General features: G+C 59.9%; 2 protein-coding genes across 2 annotated transcripts; one reads left to right on the forward strand and one right to left on the reverse strand.

Annotated features, from left to right (window-relative positions):
- The first annotated feature begins 3,963 nt into the window (after nt 1–3,963).
- LTK (leukocyte receptor tyrosine kinase) lies at nt 3,964–5,335 on the forward strand. The gene is given in 10 exon segments (XM_054715633.1): nt 3,964–4,033; nt 4,036–4,070; nt 4,229–4,338; nt 4,440–4,489; nt 4,492–4,540; nt 4,642–4,698; nt 4,700–4,768; nt 4,833–4,924; nt 5,024–5,069; nt 5,071–5,335. Coding segments are annotated over 10 exon segments (843 nt in total).
- A 740-nt stretch (nt 5,336–6,075) lies between these two features.
- Nucleotides 6,076–15,425, reverse strand: ITPKA (inositol-trisphosphate 3-kinase A). Its single transcript, XM_008143025.3, has 7 exons — nt 14,888–15,425; nt 8,106–8,202; nt 7,809–8,025; nt 7,483–7,687; nt 7,142–7,243; nt 6,783–6,854; nt 6,076–6,671 (listed from the first exon to the last, which is right to left on the reverse strand). The coding sequence occupies exons 1-7, from the start codon at nt 15,374–15,376 to the stop codon at nt 6,468–6,470; spliced, it is 1,386 nt and encodes a 461-aa protein (XP_008141247.1). The 5' UTR covers nt 15,377–15,425; the 3' UTR covers nt 6,076–6,467.
- Nucleotides 15,426–15,780: the final 355 nt, after the last annotated feature.

Below are 15,780 nucleotides of genomic sequence, written 5' to 3' on the forward strand. Positions count from 1 at the left end.
TGGCCAGAGAAGCTAGTACAGTACTAGCACTCATATCTGATGTCAGGATTCAGGCTTTCACACCATCACACTAAAGTTTTGCACAGAGTTAACACAGGTAATGGAATTGTATGAGGTGAACTGGAGATCCTTGTTTCTGAGGGTGTTGTGAGGTACAGTCTTACAGTCACAAGTAATGGCAAGTGTTGATGCCTTACTTGGGGCAGTTTAAGGAGCACTTCTGCCCTAACCAGTTTGGGTCAGTGGATAGAGCGTCAGCCTGCAAACTGAAAGGTCCCAGGTCCGATTGCGGTCAAGGGCACGTGCCTGCATTTCGGGCTTAATCACCAGTGGGGGATGTGCAGGAGGCAGCCGATCAATGATTATCTCTCGTCATTGATGTTTCTCTTTCCCTCTCCCTCTCTGAAATCAATAAAGATATATTAAAAAAAAAGTACTTCCTGTATGTTATCACAGTGGCCACTACCAATGAAGTGTGCACATACACCCCACTGCTCCTGACTTGAGAGACCTAGAAGCCCCATAGGGGGTGCCTGGGGTGTGGTTCTCCACTTTTTCAAGATCCTGCTTCAAAAGGGTGGGGACACTTTCCACCTTACATGATAGCCACCCCATTCCCTGGGACAACCAGTGGCTGGAGAGTTAGAGCCTTTGTGTGTGGGGCTTTTCAAGGTTCTTCCACCTTGGGGACCTCTCTGACTACCCATGGTGTGAGTTGGGGGTGGCCAGGTCAGCTTTAGGACCAGGTAGTGACTAGCCAGTGGCTGGACACTCCTATAAGCATAGCTGGAGCTGTTACTAAGTCACTGTTGTATCTACATCTAGCCCTATACACTGTGGTTGGGTCTGAGCCAGCAACCCTAAATGCATGGGGGAATAGGTGATGGCTGCTCCTGCCCCCTGCTGCTATGGCAGCTGCGGGAAGTGCTTTCTGGCAGTCAGGGAACTGTCTGGCCAGAGGCATTTTCCTAGGTTGGGGATGGTGGACTCCACAGACTTGTTCCCAATGGTTCCTTCAGAGGCCTCAAACCCTTATGGGCCCTAGCCGGTTTGGCTCAGTGGGTTGAGCATTGGCCTGTGGACTGAAGGGTCCTGGGTTTGATTCCTGTCAGGGGCACATGGCCGGGTTGCGGGTTCAATCCCCAGTAGGGAGTGTGCAAGTGGCAGCCGATCAATGATTCTCTCTCATCATTGATGTTTCTATCTCTTTCTCTCCCTCTCCCTTCCTCTCTGAAATCAATAAAAATATGTTTAAAAAGGTAAAAGGGGACATTCATTACTTTAAAAAACACACACACAAAAACCCTTGTGGGCCGGGAGTGCGGTGCATGCATGAATCCTAGGTTCGGGATCACTCAGCTTGGGAAGGAGGTACAGGTCCTGGGGTCGCAGGACCGAGCTGAGTGCGATTCCCAAGTCACTCACTAGGAGGGGCTCTCCAGGGGAGAAAGGTGCAGAGGTACCAGTGGGCACCCGCAGGGCGGTGGCCACCAAAGTTGGGTTGTCTGGCTTCCAGGCTGTACACTGGCTGGTGGGGTTAGGAGCGTGGCCTCGAGGGGCAAGGCTGGCTATTGAGAAGTGTTTTTGTTGTTTTAATCCTCACCCAAGGATATTTCTCCCATTGATTTTTAGACAGAGTGGAAGCGGGGGAGAGAGAGCAGGATATAAATATAGACGCCTACCACTGGGGATGGACCTGCAATGCCTTGACAGGGAATCGAACCCGCGACCCTTTGGTCAGTGGGCGGACGCTCTAACCACTAAACCACCGGCCAGGGCGAGAAGTTTCTCTCTCCATCTCCTGTCCTCCATTAACATTCTGCCCTTTCTCCCAACCTCGCGGTCTCCCTGTCACCTTTCAGGAGCCATTCTCTCCTCCAGCTCCTAGTCCCAGGCTCCATTTTTGCCATCCTCACCTCCCACCCCCCACCCCCGACTCCAAGCCCCCAGGACACGAACTTCAGGGACACCGACTGGCCTAGCGGCCTGGAGCCAGCCCCTCCGCCATTCCCTCAGGTGAGCTGCGGGCTCCTTCCTCCTCCATCCATCCCACCTGGAGCGGGCAGGTGCTCTGTGGCCCTTTCCTCCCTCCCTGCTCCCAGGCACCGAGGGGCCTTGGCAGTTCTCCACCTGCGGGGCCAGCGGACAGCCAGCGCGGCCCGCAAACACGGCGCGGGCCCTAGCAGGCAGCATGCAGATGTGGCGGCGCGGGGCCGGGCAGGACCGGGAGCTGCAGGGAAGGACCAGAGGTGGGCGGGAACCTGTGCGTCTGAGGGTTACCCTGGGGGGGGGGGGGGGGGGGGGGGGAGGCCACGTGCGCGCCACCTTGCCTCTTAGGGTGTTCTGCAGCGAAGGGGCCCCGCGACCTGGACTGCCCCTCTTTCGGCGGAACTCGGGGCAGCGTGGCCGTGGCCCCCAGTGACCCACCCCCAGAGCCTGTTCCCGCCCCGCAGAGGCCCGCAAGCAGCGGCGGAGGCAGGTGCACAATCTAACCGCACGGTGTGTCACCCCGGGGTCCCATCTCTCCCGAGCCCACCCGGGCCTCTGAGTCCCTCGGATAAGGAACTCCGCAGCCGTCTCTGTCACCACCCTCTGCTCCGGGCGGCGGCCCCAGGACCCGCGCGAGGGCCGGGGACTCCGCGCCCTCTGTCCGCGGGGCCGAGGCGCCAAGAACTACCCGTCCCGGGTGCGTGGCGTCCCCCTCGGCCGTGTCTCCCGTGTCTCCGTGGTGGCGGGAGCAGCTTCACGTCCTCGAGGGGCAGCAGGGAGAGGACGCCTGTCCCGGAGCTGGCGGGGCCGCTGGGAACGGGCGGCTCCGGAGCCCAGGGCGCGGGCTGGGTCTTGGGAGGGAGGGAGCGCTCCTCCGGGTTCAGGCTGCGGCGCCCGGCGCCCGCCCGGGAGCCCGGAGAGCCGCCCGTCTGCCTCGGAGAGTCTCGGCCGCTGAGGAGCTCGCGGGACCGAGGGGACCGAAGGCGTCCCGGGGGGTGGGCGCTGGGCGGGCGGTGGCGGCGGAGCGGGGACGCCACCTACGTCTTTGGGGTCCGTGCCCGCTCCCGCCCCAGCGCTTGGCGTGGGGACCCAGCCTTTTCCCGAGGGCGCACACTTGAGCTCTCCGTAGCGCCTTGGGGTTCCAAAGCCCCTTTCCTTACCCCAGCCCGGGGGCGGGGGGCCTCGCCCAGCGCCCGGTCCGCCCCTGAACGCGCCGCCGGCCGGGAGCTGCGCGCAGGCGAGTTGGAGCCGCCGCTGCTGGCGGCCCGCGGAGGCGGCCGGCCCCCCTGCGGCGGCGGGCCCGAGGCTGGATTCAGGCCGCCCCCCCGAGAAACCGGAGAGCCGCTCCACGGAGCCCGGGGGCAGGGGCGGAGGAGGGCGGCCGGTGGGGGCTGGGCCGCGGGCGGAGGCGGGCGTGCTCGCGATCCCCGCCCCCAGCCGACCTTGTGTCTCTCCGCAGGCGAAGGGGCGGCTGGACGTGGCGGGCCTCCGCTCCCAGGCCCGGCGCTCACGGCGGGAGAGGGCAGGGGGCGGCCAGCGCTGCGCTGAGGCCTGGGCTTCGCGTGTCTGGGCCGCAGCCGGCCGCTGGGAGTGGGGGGCGGCGGCTACCGGGGTAGGTACACCCTTGGGTCCCTGCTGACACCCTGGGTCCCATGTCCTCAGCAAACTGGGGGGCTCCTCAGGACTAGCAGGATTTCCTCAGGCGGTGCACCTGGGGCCAGAGGCCATGTGGGAGTTGTGGGGAAGGCACCCAGAATCTGCAGGAACAGCCTCTCTTCACCATGGGGCTAAGAGGTAGCAAGTCCAGGGACACCGAGGTCCCCTCCAGTTGTGTGGAGCCTAAAGCGTGGTTTCTCTCCCTCTCTCCCTGCTGGTGATGGGATATGTGTCCCACCAGCCCGCCACACCTGCTAAGTTCCTTCTCCCAGCCCTCCAGGTCCCTCTGAAGACCCTGTCCGTGTGTGCCAAACCCTCATGGGCAAAGGCACCCTCTGCCCAACCCAGGGCCAGCCATCACCTCTGGCCATGCAGGACCTGCTCCAGCTGGCCAGGACATAGCCCAGGGCTGCCACCACCTGGAGGCAAATCTTCCTCTGGGGCATCCACTCGGATGGCAGGTCAGGAGTCTTACTGGTTCATGGGAGCACTTAGCCCAACTGCCCCCCCCCCCCCAAGAAAGAGACCTTCCACATAACTTTTATGAAAGTAGATCAGAGCAAGAGACTCTGAGTTCTGGCAGTCGTCCCAACTCTGCAGGGACATCGCTGCCAGGAACTGTGTGCTGAGCTGCAGTGGGCCCAGCTGAGTGGCCAAGATGGGGGACTTCTGGATGGCCAGAGATATCTACAAGTGTGGGGCCTGGGGAGGGGGGAAGGCTGCTGCTTCAAGGGAGTTTCCCAGCAGCCCCCTGTGATTTGAATAACTCATCACTCCCCTCCTCCCTCCAACAGAGGCAGTTATTACCTAAAGGGTTGCCAGGCTCTGCGGCCAGTCAAGTAGATGCCCCAGAGGCCTTCCTGGAGGGCATCTTCACATCCAAGATAGACTCCTGGTGATACCACACCCTCCCCTCCCCTGCCTTGGGCCACCTCATGTGAGGGAAAGGGAGGCTGTGCCCGATGGGCTTCATTAGGTTCCCCACTCATGATGCAGATCTTTTGGGGTACTGCTCTGGGAGATCTTCTCACTGGGCTATATGCCCTACCCTGGGCACCAACCAGGAGGTGTAAGACTTCATGGCCAGAGTTGGACTGATGGCCAGCCCCTCCCAGGGGCATCGGTCTAGGGCCTCTGAGGAGGTCCTTCACAGCCGTGGTTGAGCACAAACTCCTACTTCTCCCCAGGTATCCTATCATGACCCAGTGTTGGCAGCACCAGCTTGAACTCCACCCTAGTTTTGCCAGCATCTTCGAGCATTTTCCATACTGGACTCAGGTGTGTCCGTGACCTGCCCTGACCATCCTGTCTTGGGGGTCAGGAGGGAGGCCATAAAACAACACTGGGCCACTGCTCCCATACCCTGATGTGCTCCCTTGCCCTGATGTGCTGAATTCACCTCTGCCACTGGAGCTAGGGCCCAGGAAAAGAAAGGGCTGCTGGGCTGGGGAGCAGGTCTTTGGAGGGTCTAAGATCCCCATAGGCCCAGGAACTGAGTCTGAAGAACTTCAAGAGCTGGGAAGGGAGCTGGCTGCCCTCTGGCCTCAAGCCCCCCAATTCCAGAGGACTCCAACCTTGGAACCCTTGGAATCCCATCTATAGCTGCTGGGCCCCCAGGGCCCCTGAGAGTGAGGACACAGGCATTGGCGCTAGCAGTGGCTCCTCCCTGCACTCCTCCCCAGGCTTCTAGGTGGCTTGTTATTCCAGTAGCCGCTCCCCCACCTCCACCCAGTTTGTACTGCATGCTTGGGCCTGTCTCAAGGTTGGCCTGCACCACTGGACTTTCCATCCTGGAAACCAGACCCAGGCCTCCTGGGGAAGGGCCTAGCCACTCCCAAACTTTGAACTTTGGGACTAGAGCAGAGGCCAACCCGCTTTCCCCAGATGTGGGTGGCCAGTTGAAATTGCCTCCTGCAGGAAGCCTTTGCTGGACTGCCCTCCCCCTATGAGTATCCTTCATCTGGGCAGTGCACAGCCCTACAGATAACTCTAATAAAGAGCTCTTCTCACCCTGGCCAGTGTGGCTCAGCTGGTTGGAGTGTCATCCTCTTTTTTTTTTTTTTTTTTATTCCCACCCTCTCCCCATCCCCCGCCTCCTTTGTTTCTCTTTTTTTTTTTTTTTTTTTTTTTTTTTTGTGGAGTGTCATCCTGATGCACCAAGGTTGCTGGTTGGATCCTGGTCAGGGCACATACAGGAAGCAACCAATGAGAATGGATGGGTGGAACAACAAACAATCTCTCTCTCTCTCCCTCTCTTCCTCCTCAACCTCCTCCTCCTCCTCACCTTCTCTCAAATCAATCAATGCATTTTCTTTTTTAAAAAGAACTCTTCTCATATCCTCCAGTGATCTGAGTGGACATTAGAGATGCCTGGGAACTGAGAAAGAGGGGACCAGAAGGGGGAGGAGATGAAGTCTGAGTCACCGAAGCTGGTGTCTTTGAGTTTTATTGGGGAGGGGAGTCCATTGTAGTGTGGGGAGGATAGATCAATAGATCTAGTGCCTGTGAAGTAAAATTCATTATCTCACCTCCCTGGAGAAGCACAGCGCCCCCTCAGAAGAACTGGACTCAGGAAGATGCCCATTGTCCCAGTCTACCCCCACCCCCTAAATTAGTGTCATCGGCTCTGGGACCGCTTGGGTTTGTATGGGGAACAGCCTTGGTGCGTGCAGTGCGTCCCACAGTGGTTGGCACCTGGTCCTACAGGACCTTATGAACCACCCCAACCTCTGGGTTTGTCTTTTCCCAGCATGCACAGCGGGAACAAAGCTGCAGGTCCATTTGCGAGACCAGCGGGTCTGTGCGGGGACAGGGGCCTAGCCTCATCTCTCGGCCAGGCTGGCCAGGATGCTAATGAGATTGTCCAGCCCCAGCAAATAGCCGTCCTCGCGGTTGCCCTCCTCCCAGGGCCTCCGATGGTCCAGGGTCTGGCCGTCAGGGAGGGGCGTGGTCTTGCCGAAGTCGATGAGCCACACGCCCGCGCGATGGCAGTGATCGTGTACGAAAAGCAGGGAGCTGCCGATCACCTGCCAAAACCCACAAGATCAGACCACGGCCCTTTCCGGGGAAGCCCCCGGCCCTCTGCCCGCGCAGCCCTCACGGACCACAGACCAGGAGCCTGGCCCGCCCCCTCTCACCTCATGCCTCCGAAAGAACTCAGAGACCTCCAAGGTGTCCCGGATCTGCTGCAGGCGGTTCAGATACCTCCTCTGGATGGGGTAGGGTAGGAGAGGAGGGCAAGTTAACGGAACACTGACTGAGCTTCTGCTAACATTAGGGGTCAGGACTCATGCTCTGCTTGGTAAATACCGTGGAGGAAAAACAAGGTCCTCACGCGGCGCGCAGAACAGAAGGGAAGAAACGTAACAATTACAACACAGCGTGATAAAATGCTACGATAGGGGCCACAGAGGCGAGGGCACTAGGCAGGATGGCCTGGGGGCACCCCCGGTGCCAGGCGCCCCAGCAGCTCAGGGTGCTGGGATGCCGCACTCACCAGCACTTCCGCATCCCCTTGCACGAACTCCCGGAAGACGCCAATCACCTGCTCCCGGCTTCGCGTGGTCTTGAAGTCTGTGCTGCAGGATCCGTCGGCTTTCTTAAGGAGGTGGGACAGGAGGTGTCAGGGGCCCGGGCCCGCCAGGGGGGAGAGGGTCAGGTAGAGCGGCGGGATCTCCCCGGACGTCGGAAGACGTATCTCCGGGACTCGGCGAGGCCGCCGCCGGGGGGTGCTCATTCGGAGGGGTGGTGGGGGGCCGACTGGGAGGTTTGAGCCCGCGGTGTGGGGCCGGGGCGGGGGAGCGCGGGGCTGCGCAGAGCACAGCGAGCCTGGCCCACCTTGATCCCCTCGATGCGGAAGCCGAGCGTGGTGCTGGAGCTGATGCCTTCCCGCCACTGCATGTAGCGCGGCTTGGTGACGGCGCGCTGCGCGTGCTCCTCCTCCGTGGGCGCCTCCGGGTCCACGGCCAGCATCTTCTTGTACATGTCCTTCCGCAGCTTGGGCCGTTCGCGGGCTTTGGTCAGCTCCTCTTCCAGGTAAGTCCTGCGGAGGCGGAGGCAGCGGCGGGGCTCGAGCGGACTCACCCCCGGACCGGTCGAGCACCGCCCCGCGCCCCCCGCCCCCCGCCCCACGGTGCCCGCACCGCCCGGCAGAGCTCACGTACCTGATGCCCATCTTGCAGTCAAGTACGCAGGGTCCATCGAAGCCGTCGAGCAGGTCCTGCAGCTGCAGGTAGCTCTCGCCGTCGCGCTCCACCACGCCGTGGAAGGCAGGCACGCAGCCGCGCAGCGCGTCGGCCATCAGCCGCGCCAGGCAGTAGCGCTCCGGCTCGGAGCTGCGCTTCAGGATCAGCCCGCTGGTGCCCGCCGCCTTGAAACTCCCTGCAGAGGGGCACCGGTTAACGCCGCCTGGTCCCTCCCTCCCCAGACTCCCCTCCCCACCCGCGCCCGCCCGCGCTCACCGGTGTGCCCAGCCAGCTGCACCCAGGCGTAGCGCCTCTTGAAAGGGCTTATGACGGGCATGTTCACCATGGTCCGGATCTTCTGCCAGTGGCTTTTCTGAAAGCAACACGGTGGGAGCCCGCAGGTCCAGCATCTCATCCATGCGTAAGCCCTCCCTCCTCGGGACCGGGACTCAGCCAGCCCCGCCCCACCGCAAGCAGCTAGGGTCCCATGATTCATTCATTTGTTCAGGAAACTTTATTGTGCGCCTCTGTGGTGGACACTGAGACACGCAGGGTGGTGACAGATATCCAGCTTCTCAAATGTGCTGAAAAGAGCCCCGGACTTAGCGTCAGAAGGCTCAGGTCTGTACTACAGTTTGCCCCTCAAAAGCTGTGTGGGCAGGTTATTAAACTGCTCTGTCGGAGGTTTTTGTGAGCGTGAGAATCGACCGGTGACGACCCTTGTTAAAAAAATGCAGGTTCTTGGGTTTACCACAGGGAAATTCTGAGTAAGGTTGGGGTAGGATCAAAAACTTGCATTTCTACCAACGTGTCAGGACATTTGGGGGCCTGAGAAACAAGCCTTTGAGCATCAGTTTCTTCATCTGTAAAATGGGGAAATAACTGCTCGCACTGTGTTGTGAGTAGTAAATGGGGTTTGAAAGTGACTGGCTCTTTCTCCCCTAGCTTCATTTCTTGGCATGAAGTAGAAGCTGGACAAATATGGATTGTTTTTAAAATATATTTTTATTGATTTCAGAGAAGAAGGGAGAGGGAGAGATGGAAACATTAATGATGAAAATCATTGATCCGCTGCCTCCTGCACGCCCCCTACTGGGGATGAAGCCCGCAATCCAGGCATGTTCCCTGGAATCACACCCTGACCTCCTGGTTCATAGGTTGATGCACAACCACTGAGCTGGACTGGATTGCTTTTTAAACTTATTTTGAGAAGATGTTTATTAAAGCTGGGGACAGTGAAACAAGGAAGGGCCTAGGACAGATAGAAGGAGCAACAGGAAAGAGGCTGCTTTGGTTCGCTAGAAATGGAATGGCGAAAAAGTGAGCCAAGATGGAGCTGCTGTCAGCTCACTTGAGAGTCAGAGAAAAGGGCACCTTGGGGACAGGTTCAGGCCATTAGTCCCTGATGAGATGCTGCCGCCCATTACTCCCCTGGTGGCAAGTCTCATGGGTCCCTTAGAGTCTAGGAGATGCACGCTGCCTGTGGGGGAAGAGGAGGAGGAAGGAGAGAGTGCACCCAAAATATGGACTGTTGATTCATTCACTTTGGGACCATAGGTTCCTCTCATTTAGGGAGACAATCACAGAAACAAATCTTGACAAAGGCCCAGGGCAGGGAGGCCAGCCTGGCTGGGTCTGAAGAAACAATGGCTTGAGGTTTCCCCAAATCATCTGCTATCCCTGGATGCCATATCACTCCTCACCACTTAGCAAGACCAGGGCACCCTTGGTCCTCATCTGGACCTAGAAACCTGAGCTTTGAAAATGCAATACAGAGCTGAGGGTCTGTTATCTTCGATGAAACTGAGAGGGGAATGTGGGTTTTGATGAACCTCCTGCCTCATGACCACTGCTTCTGGCCTCCACCCAAACCTGAGAGCATCTCATACTCTGGACCTTTCCTCTTCCCACCCAAAACCCATCATTCCTATGTCTACAGGTTTGTAGCGCAGCACAGGTTTGCTCATCCAAACTGTGTGTCTGCTGCCTCCTCCCAGGGGTGCCTGCTTTTAGATGAGTTACACATGTGTGCTCCCACAGGGCTGGAACCCAGGAATCCAGCCTCCCTGACTAGAGAGAGTTCTCAGAGGGAGAGGGAGAACTGGGGTAGTGGTCTAAGTAGGGGAAGGCTGCTGACCATGAAGCCCTTTCCCATGTGGAGGAGATGGGGGTTAGTGACAGAGCACGGGATGGGGAGTCAGGAGTTGGTTCCAGTCCTGGCTCTGTCATGGTCTAGCCCAGTCCAAGCGAGAACTTCATCTGTGTGAGCCTGTTTCCTCTGGGAAGATATAGCTGCTGCCATGACACAAGCCACCATTTACTGACCGCCTACTGTAAGCCAGGCACTTCCCAGCCTCCACAAGACAGCATTGCTACTGCTTTCCTACCGCAGTCCCTACACGGCACACTGGGGTGTGATCACGTGTCCAATCCCCAGGGATCTAGGGGTGTAGCCAGAAGCAACCCACTAGAAGCATGACAGCTCTTTCAAACCTCCTTGCTCACTCTTTAAATGCCTACAAGGCTTGCATTATGCTGCATAACAATCCAAGTTTTATTATAAACTCTCCCACCTCCAAATCTTCAAATAAAATTCCAGGAAGATGTATGTGCCATGTGTATTCAGCGGCACCACCCTATACCCTCTTCTCCCACTCTCAGTTTGAGAATCATGATAATGATGCACAGGGACAGACAGCAAGTGCATGAGGTGGTGGCAGTATTGCTATTTTTAAAAAATATATTTTATTGATTTTCTTACAGAGAGGAAGGGAGAGGGATAGAGAGTCAGAAACATCAATCAGCTGCCTCCTGCAGAAACATCAATCAGCTGCCTCCTGCACACCTCCTACTGGGGAGGTGCCCGCAACCAAGGTACATGCCCTTGACTGGAATCGAACCTGGGACCTTTCAGTCCACAGGCCGATGCTCTATCCACTGAGCCAAACCGGTCAGGGCCAAAGTGGTGTGTTTTGATCACTGGGGAAACACTGAAATCCGCCTGGAGACCCCTCTCTGTTGGCTGGATACCTTCATTCAAAGGAATGAGGTTACTTGTGGGGCTTGAGGCAGCTTTAGGGGCCTACTGGCAGACGGTGGGGGACAGTGGGACCAGAATGGAGTTAATCAGAGGGAACAACTATTTCTGTAGCCGATCCAGTAGAAGAGGGAATCAGCCTTGGGTCAAATGAGATGGGAGAACTGCATTATTCTTTCTTCTGCGATCATGTGGGAGCAGTGAGTGGGGCTGAAGATAGGTAGAGGTAGACCTGGTAGAAGAGGATTTAGCACCTGCAGTCCAGGACTACTGCCACTTGATTGATATGTGATAACACAGCATCAACTTGCTCCCAAGATGATGTAAAATTGGGGCATCATCTACCCTTACTACCACAATTTTGAGAGGATCATGTCAGCTGAGAGCAGCAAGGACAAAGGCTGGTTCTAGTCATGCAGGTTACAAAGGGCTTTAATACCTAGTATGTCATCTGAGCCCTCCCAGCCACCTCCTGAGGTGGTATGACAGGATTTAGCTTCCCTGCCAGTAATGGATATGTTCAAACATGGAAGGAGTTGATACAAGTGTCATGGAATTCATTGCCATCTTCCATCTTAAGGAACTACCTGGTACCTCCCCCAGGACATAATGCATATAAAGATGCATATGTCTGCCCTGGCCAGGTGGCTCAGTTGGTTGTAGCGTCATCACATACACCAAAAGGTTGCGGGTTTGATCCCCAGTCAGGGTGCATACAGGAGGCAACCTGTCAGTGTTTCTTTCTCACATCCATGTTTCTCTCTCTCTCTCTCTCTCTCTCTCTCTCTCTCTCTCTCTCTCTCTCTCAAAAATCACTAAAAACGTATCCTGCCCTGCTGGAATGGCTCAGTGGTTGAGCGTCAACATATGAACAAGGAGGTCACAGGTTTGACTCCCAGTCAGGGTACATGCCAGTTTGTGGGCTTGAGCCCCAGTAGGGGGCATGCAGGAAACAGCCAATCAATGGTTCTCTCTCATCATTGATGTTTCTATTTCTCCCTTTCCCTTCCTCTCTGAAATCAATAAAAAAATATTTTTTAAAAGATGCGTGTGAAACATTCTTTGGTGGGTGGGTGATGATTTGGCACATGAACAACAGCAGGGAAGATATTTTTTAGCAGGTTAGGCTTTTATTGTATGTATCTCAGAAAGCAGATTTATTATGTCACAAAGTGAAATCTACCTGAAAAGAGGGCCAAAGCACCATCCTCTGGCCCAGCCTACTCCCCACAGAAGACTGGGAAACCAACTCATCTTGGGGCAAAAAGCCCCTGAGAGCTGACCCACGTGTCTTTAAGGAAGTCACAGGAGGACCCTCTGACAATTCCTCACTCCTGGAGCTGGACTAGGAGCATCTCTCTGGGCAGGGCTTTGCTAGACACAAGCCTCTAACTGGCCTTTATCTAAGCTCTGTGTGGAAGCCCGGAGGATTCCTGCTTCTTATGTCAGATCAGCTACTCAGTGTATCTTCTGCCAGAAAGGACCCTTTGCTCTGCCTTTGGGACTCATCCCCATACTCCCTGCCTTCAGCCATTCAGTCATTGGCTGAAGCTCTCTACCAGCCCAACCCCCTCCCCATACTGCACTGTCCTATCAGACTAGCACTCCCTGTGGTGGTGGTAATGGTGGTGGCGGTGAAAGCAATCAGTTTAAATTTATAAAATCATTTGCACTAAGGTATAAGTGACCCACGACTTCACCTTCCCCAGGGCATTTACTTTATAAAAAGGAAGCCAGTTAACCTAAATTCTGCTCTATAATTAGTGAAAAGTGAAGTGTGGGAGTTCTGGGTCCAGGACAGGATGGCATCCAGGTCTCCTTACCGATCCTGGAGCACTGAGAGAAGAGAAACAAAGGAACAGGAGCCAAACATCCTCTCTTCTGCTAGAGCAACACCCCAAACTTGTGTTAAGAGACAGGGAAGGCCTAAGAATACAGACACTCATGGCAGCTGCCCTTGGGGGTAGGCCCCTAACCCCCCCTTCCCTCGCCTGTATAGGTTTCCCTGCCCGTGACTGACTTTTCCCTATACCCGAGGAAAGGCCCAGGGAGGGAGGGAGGCTGTCCAGCCCCAACTACCCTGCGGGGAGCAAGGCTCCAGGCTCTTGGGGGATCCTAGGAGGAGAAGGGGAAGGACGCGTGTGCCAGGCAGAGGCAAGGTAGAGTCTTCCAGGCCTCCTTCTGCTCTGGCTACTCCGGTTATCTGCCCAGGCCTGACTGCAAGGGGCTGGCGCCCGCCCGGGAGCTCCTAAGCGCCCCCACCGAGCCCTTCTCCCCGGTGCATCCTGAAGGCCAGCCAGCTCGTGGGCTCTGCTTCCTGCCTGGGGAAGCCCTAAAGGCAGCCTGGCGGGCGCGCTGTGCCGCTCCCCACCGGCCGCGAGGCAAAGTCCGCGCCGGGCCCTTCCACGCGGACGCAGGAGGCCTCTGTCAACAGTTCCCGGCTTATCTGCCGCCGCCGTGGCTGTTTGCCTTCGGGGAGGCCCCGGCGGGCTGGGGGTTGGGAAGGCCCGAGAGACGCAGCCTTGGAGCTGGAAGGGCCTTCGAGAGGCCATCTGCTGCAGCTCCGCTCGGGACGGCGCGGCCCGGGGTGGGGGGAGGCCGCCGGAGGCACCCAGGGCGCAGCTGCGACCGCTCCCGAGTGCTGGCCGCCGCCGATGCCCACGGGGCTCCCGGGCTGGGGCCGCGGGCCCGCCTCCGCCCACGGACGTTAGAGAGAACCGGGGGCTGCCCTCGTGGGCCCTCCCTCCCGGGCCGCCTCTCAGCTGTCAGAGATGGAGCGGGGGAGCCGGGGCCAGGACTACTGCTCCGAGTTTCCGAGGAGGCCGGGCGGGAGGAGGCCCCCCCCTGCCCCCCAGTCCGCCTCCCTGGAAGCCCCCGGCGGCACCGCCTCCCTGCTGGGGCCGGGGTGGCACTAGGAACTATCGGGGTCAGGGGCCCCCTTACTCCCGGGAGCGGAGAGGGGCTCCCCGCACCTACCCGGCAGCGGGTGCGTTCCTATTCTACGAGACTTTTTGTTTTTTTATTTTGTGTCACAAACCGTGCCGCCCTCTGGGAAATGTACGTCTCAGGGGGTCGCTGAGTCACACGGGTCCAGGGCAGGTCGTCAGTGTCTCCCCGCCTCTTCCTGGGGAGCCCGCGGGGCGCCCTTCGCCTCTCCCTCCGCTCCAGGGGCACTTGCATAACGTGGATCTGGAGCACCTCCTCAGCCCGGCCAGGAGTTATTTGAAGTATTTGGCCTTCGTTTAAACAAGGGGCTCCGGACGGCTCTTCTGGGCGCGGCACACCCCTCAGGGGCAGGCACCCCGGGTGACTTCACCGCACCCTGGCCGGGAAGATTCGGGGGTCAAACCAGGCCTCTGGCACGAGAGGCGGCGACTCACGGGCTGATCACGCCCTTTCGGCCTCAGTTTACCCGCCCTCGGCCGTAATCGGTAGCCGGGACCGGGGCGGGCGGCGCTCCGCAGTCTGCCAGAGCTCCCCGCCCTGCGCGCCTCCTTCCCCGCGTCCACGCCTCGTGCGGGCGCCGGGAGCAGACGGCGCGGTTCCCGAGCCGAGCCTGGAGCGCCGCTCCACTCCCACTCAGGAGAGGGAAACCGTGGCAACGGCGGGGGCGGGGCCGCGGCGCGGGAGAGGGGGCGGCGAGATGGAGCGACTCGTGCGGCCCTCTCTCCCCGAGAGTTCGCGGGGCGAGCCAACCCCTCCGATCTCTCAAGTCCCACCCCGCAGCCGGCAGGTCCCGCTCCCCCGCTCCCCACCCCACCCGGTCCCCGAGGCCGGGCGCGGACTCCTCCTCGCTCGCCTTCTTAGACGCCCCGGGGCCCGGCCCGCGAACCTCCCGTGGAAAAGGGGTAACAATGGCCAAGGCGGGAGGCCCGCCGGAGGCCTCCCTCCGGCCCCGGAGCCCCCCGGGCAGTGAGAGCCCGGCCCTGGGCGGAGGGACCTTGCGGCCGGAGTCGGACCTCAGGGAGCTCGGGGCTGGGTCCCCCGCGCCCGGCCCCGGCCCCGCCCCCGCGGCCCGTACCTGCCCCACGTCCTCGCCCGCTTCCAGCTGCACGTTGCCGCGGCTCCGGCTCTCGCTGTCGCTCAGCAGATCGTCCTCCGAGTCCTCCGGCAGCGACGAGGAGCCGGTGGAGGAAAGCGACGAGGTGGAGAGGCGGCGCGGCTGCTGCAGGTGCGAGGAGCCCGCGGCCGGGAGCCAGCCGCCCTCCGGCTCGGGCGGCCCGGGGCTGGCCGGGGGCACGTCTGGCTCCTCGGCGGTCACCGTCAGCTGCGGGATCACCGGGGCCGGGGGGGCTCGCGGAAGCCCGTTGGGGACTTGTCCCCCACGCCGTTTGGCCCCGCGGGCCCGGGGCTCCCCGGCGGCGGCGGCGGCGGCGACCGCGGCGCAGCGCGCCTCGAAAAGCAGGCGCAGCTCCCCGACACTCCGGCGCGGGGCCCGCTCCAGCCCGGGGCTGCAGGGCCCCCCGCCTCCCGGCCTCGCCATGCCCGTCGGGCCCCCGGGCAGGGTCATTTCCCCGCACCAGATCCGCCGCGGAGCCCACCAGCCCGCGACGCGGCGGGGACTGGAGACGCTGGGCGCCCCGGGCGGGAGCCTGCCCCGAGGCGGAGCCTGCGCCGCCGCCCGCCCGGGCCCCGCCTCGGCCGCGCCCCCCGCCCCCTTCTTTCACTTTCAGGGAAAGCGCGGGCCTCCCCGGGCCCGGGCCCGGCAGAGAAGTCTCCCCGTCGCGGCTCCGGTTGTCTGGGAAGCCCGGACGGCGTGGACAAAAAATCCGGGCCTGGCTCCCGCGGCCTCTCTCTGCCGGGCCCGGAGGAGACGGGCGGGGCCGCCGCACCTCCGAGTCCTCCCGCCTCCCCGGGCGGCGCGCCGGAGAGGTTCCTCCCAGCGGCTTCCAGACCCCGGACCCCGCAGCGGGG

This window comes from Eptesicus fuscus, chromosome 5, assembly GCF_027574615.1.
Source record: "Eptesicus fuscus isolate TK198812 chromosome 5, DD_ASM_mEF_20220401, whole genome shotgun sequence".
NCBI lineage: Eukaryota > Metazoa > Chordata > Mammalia > Chiroptera > Vespertilionidae > Eptesicus > Eptesicus fuscus.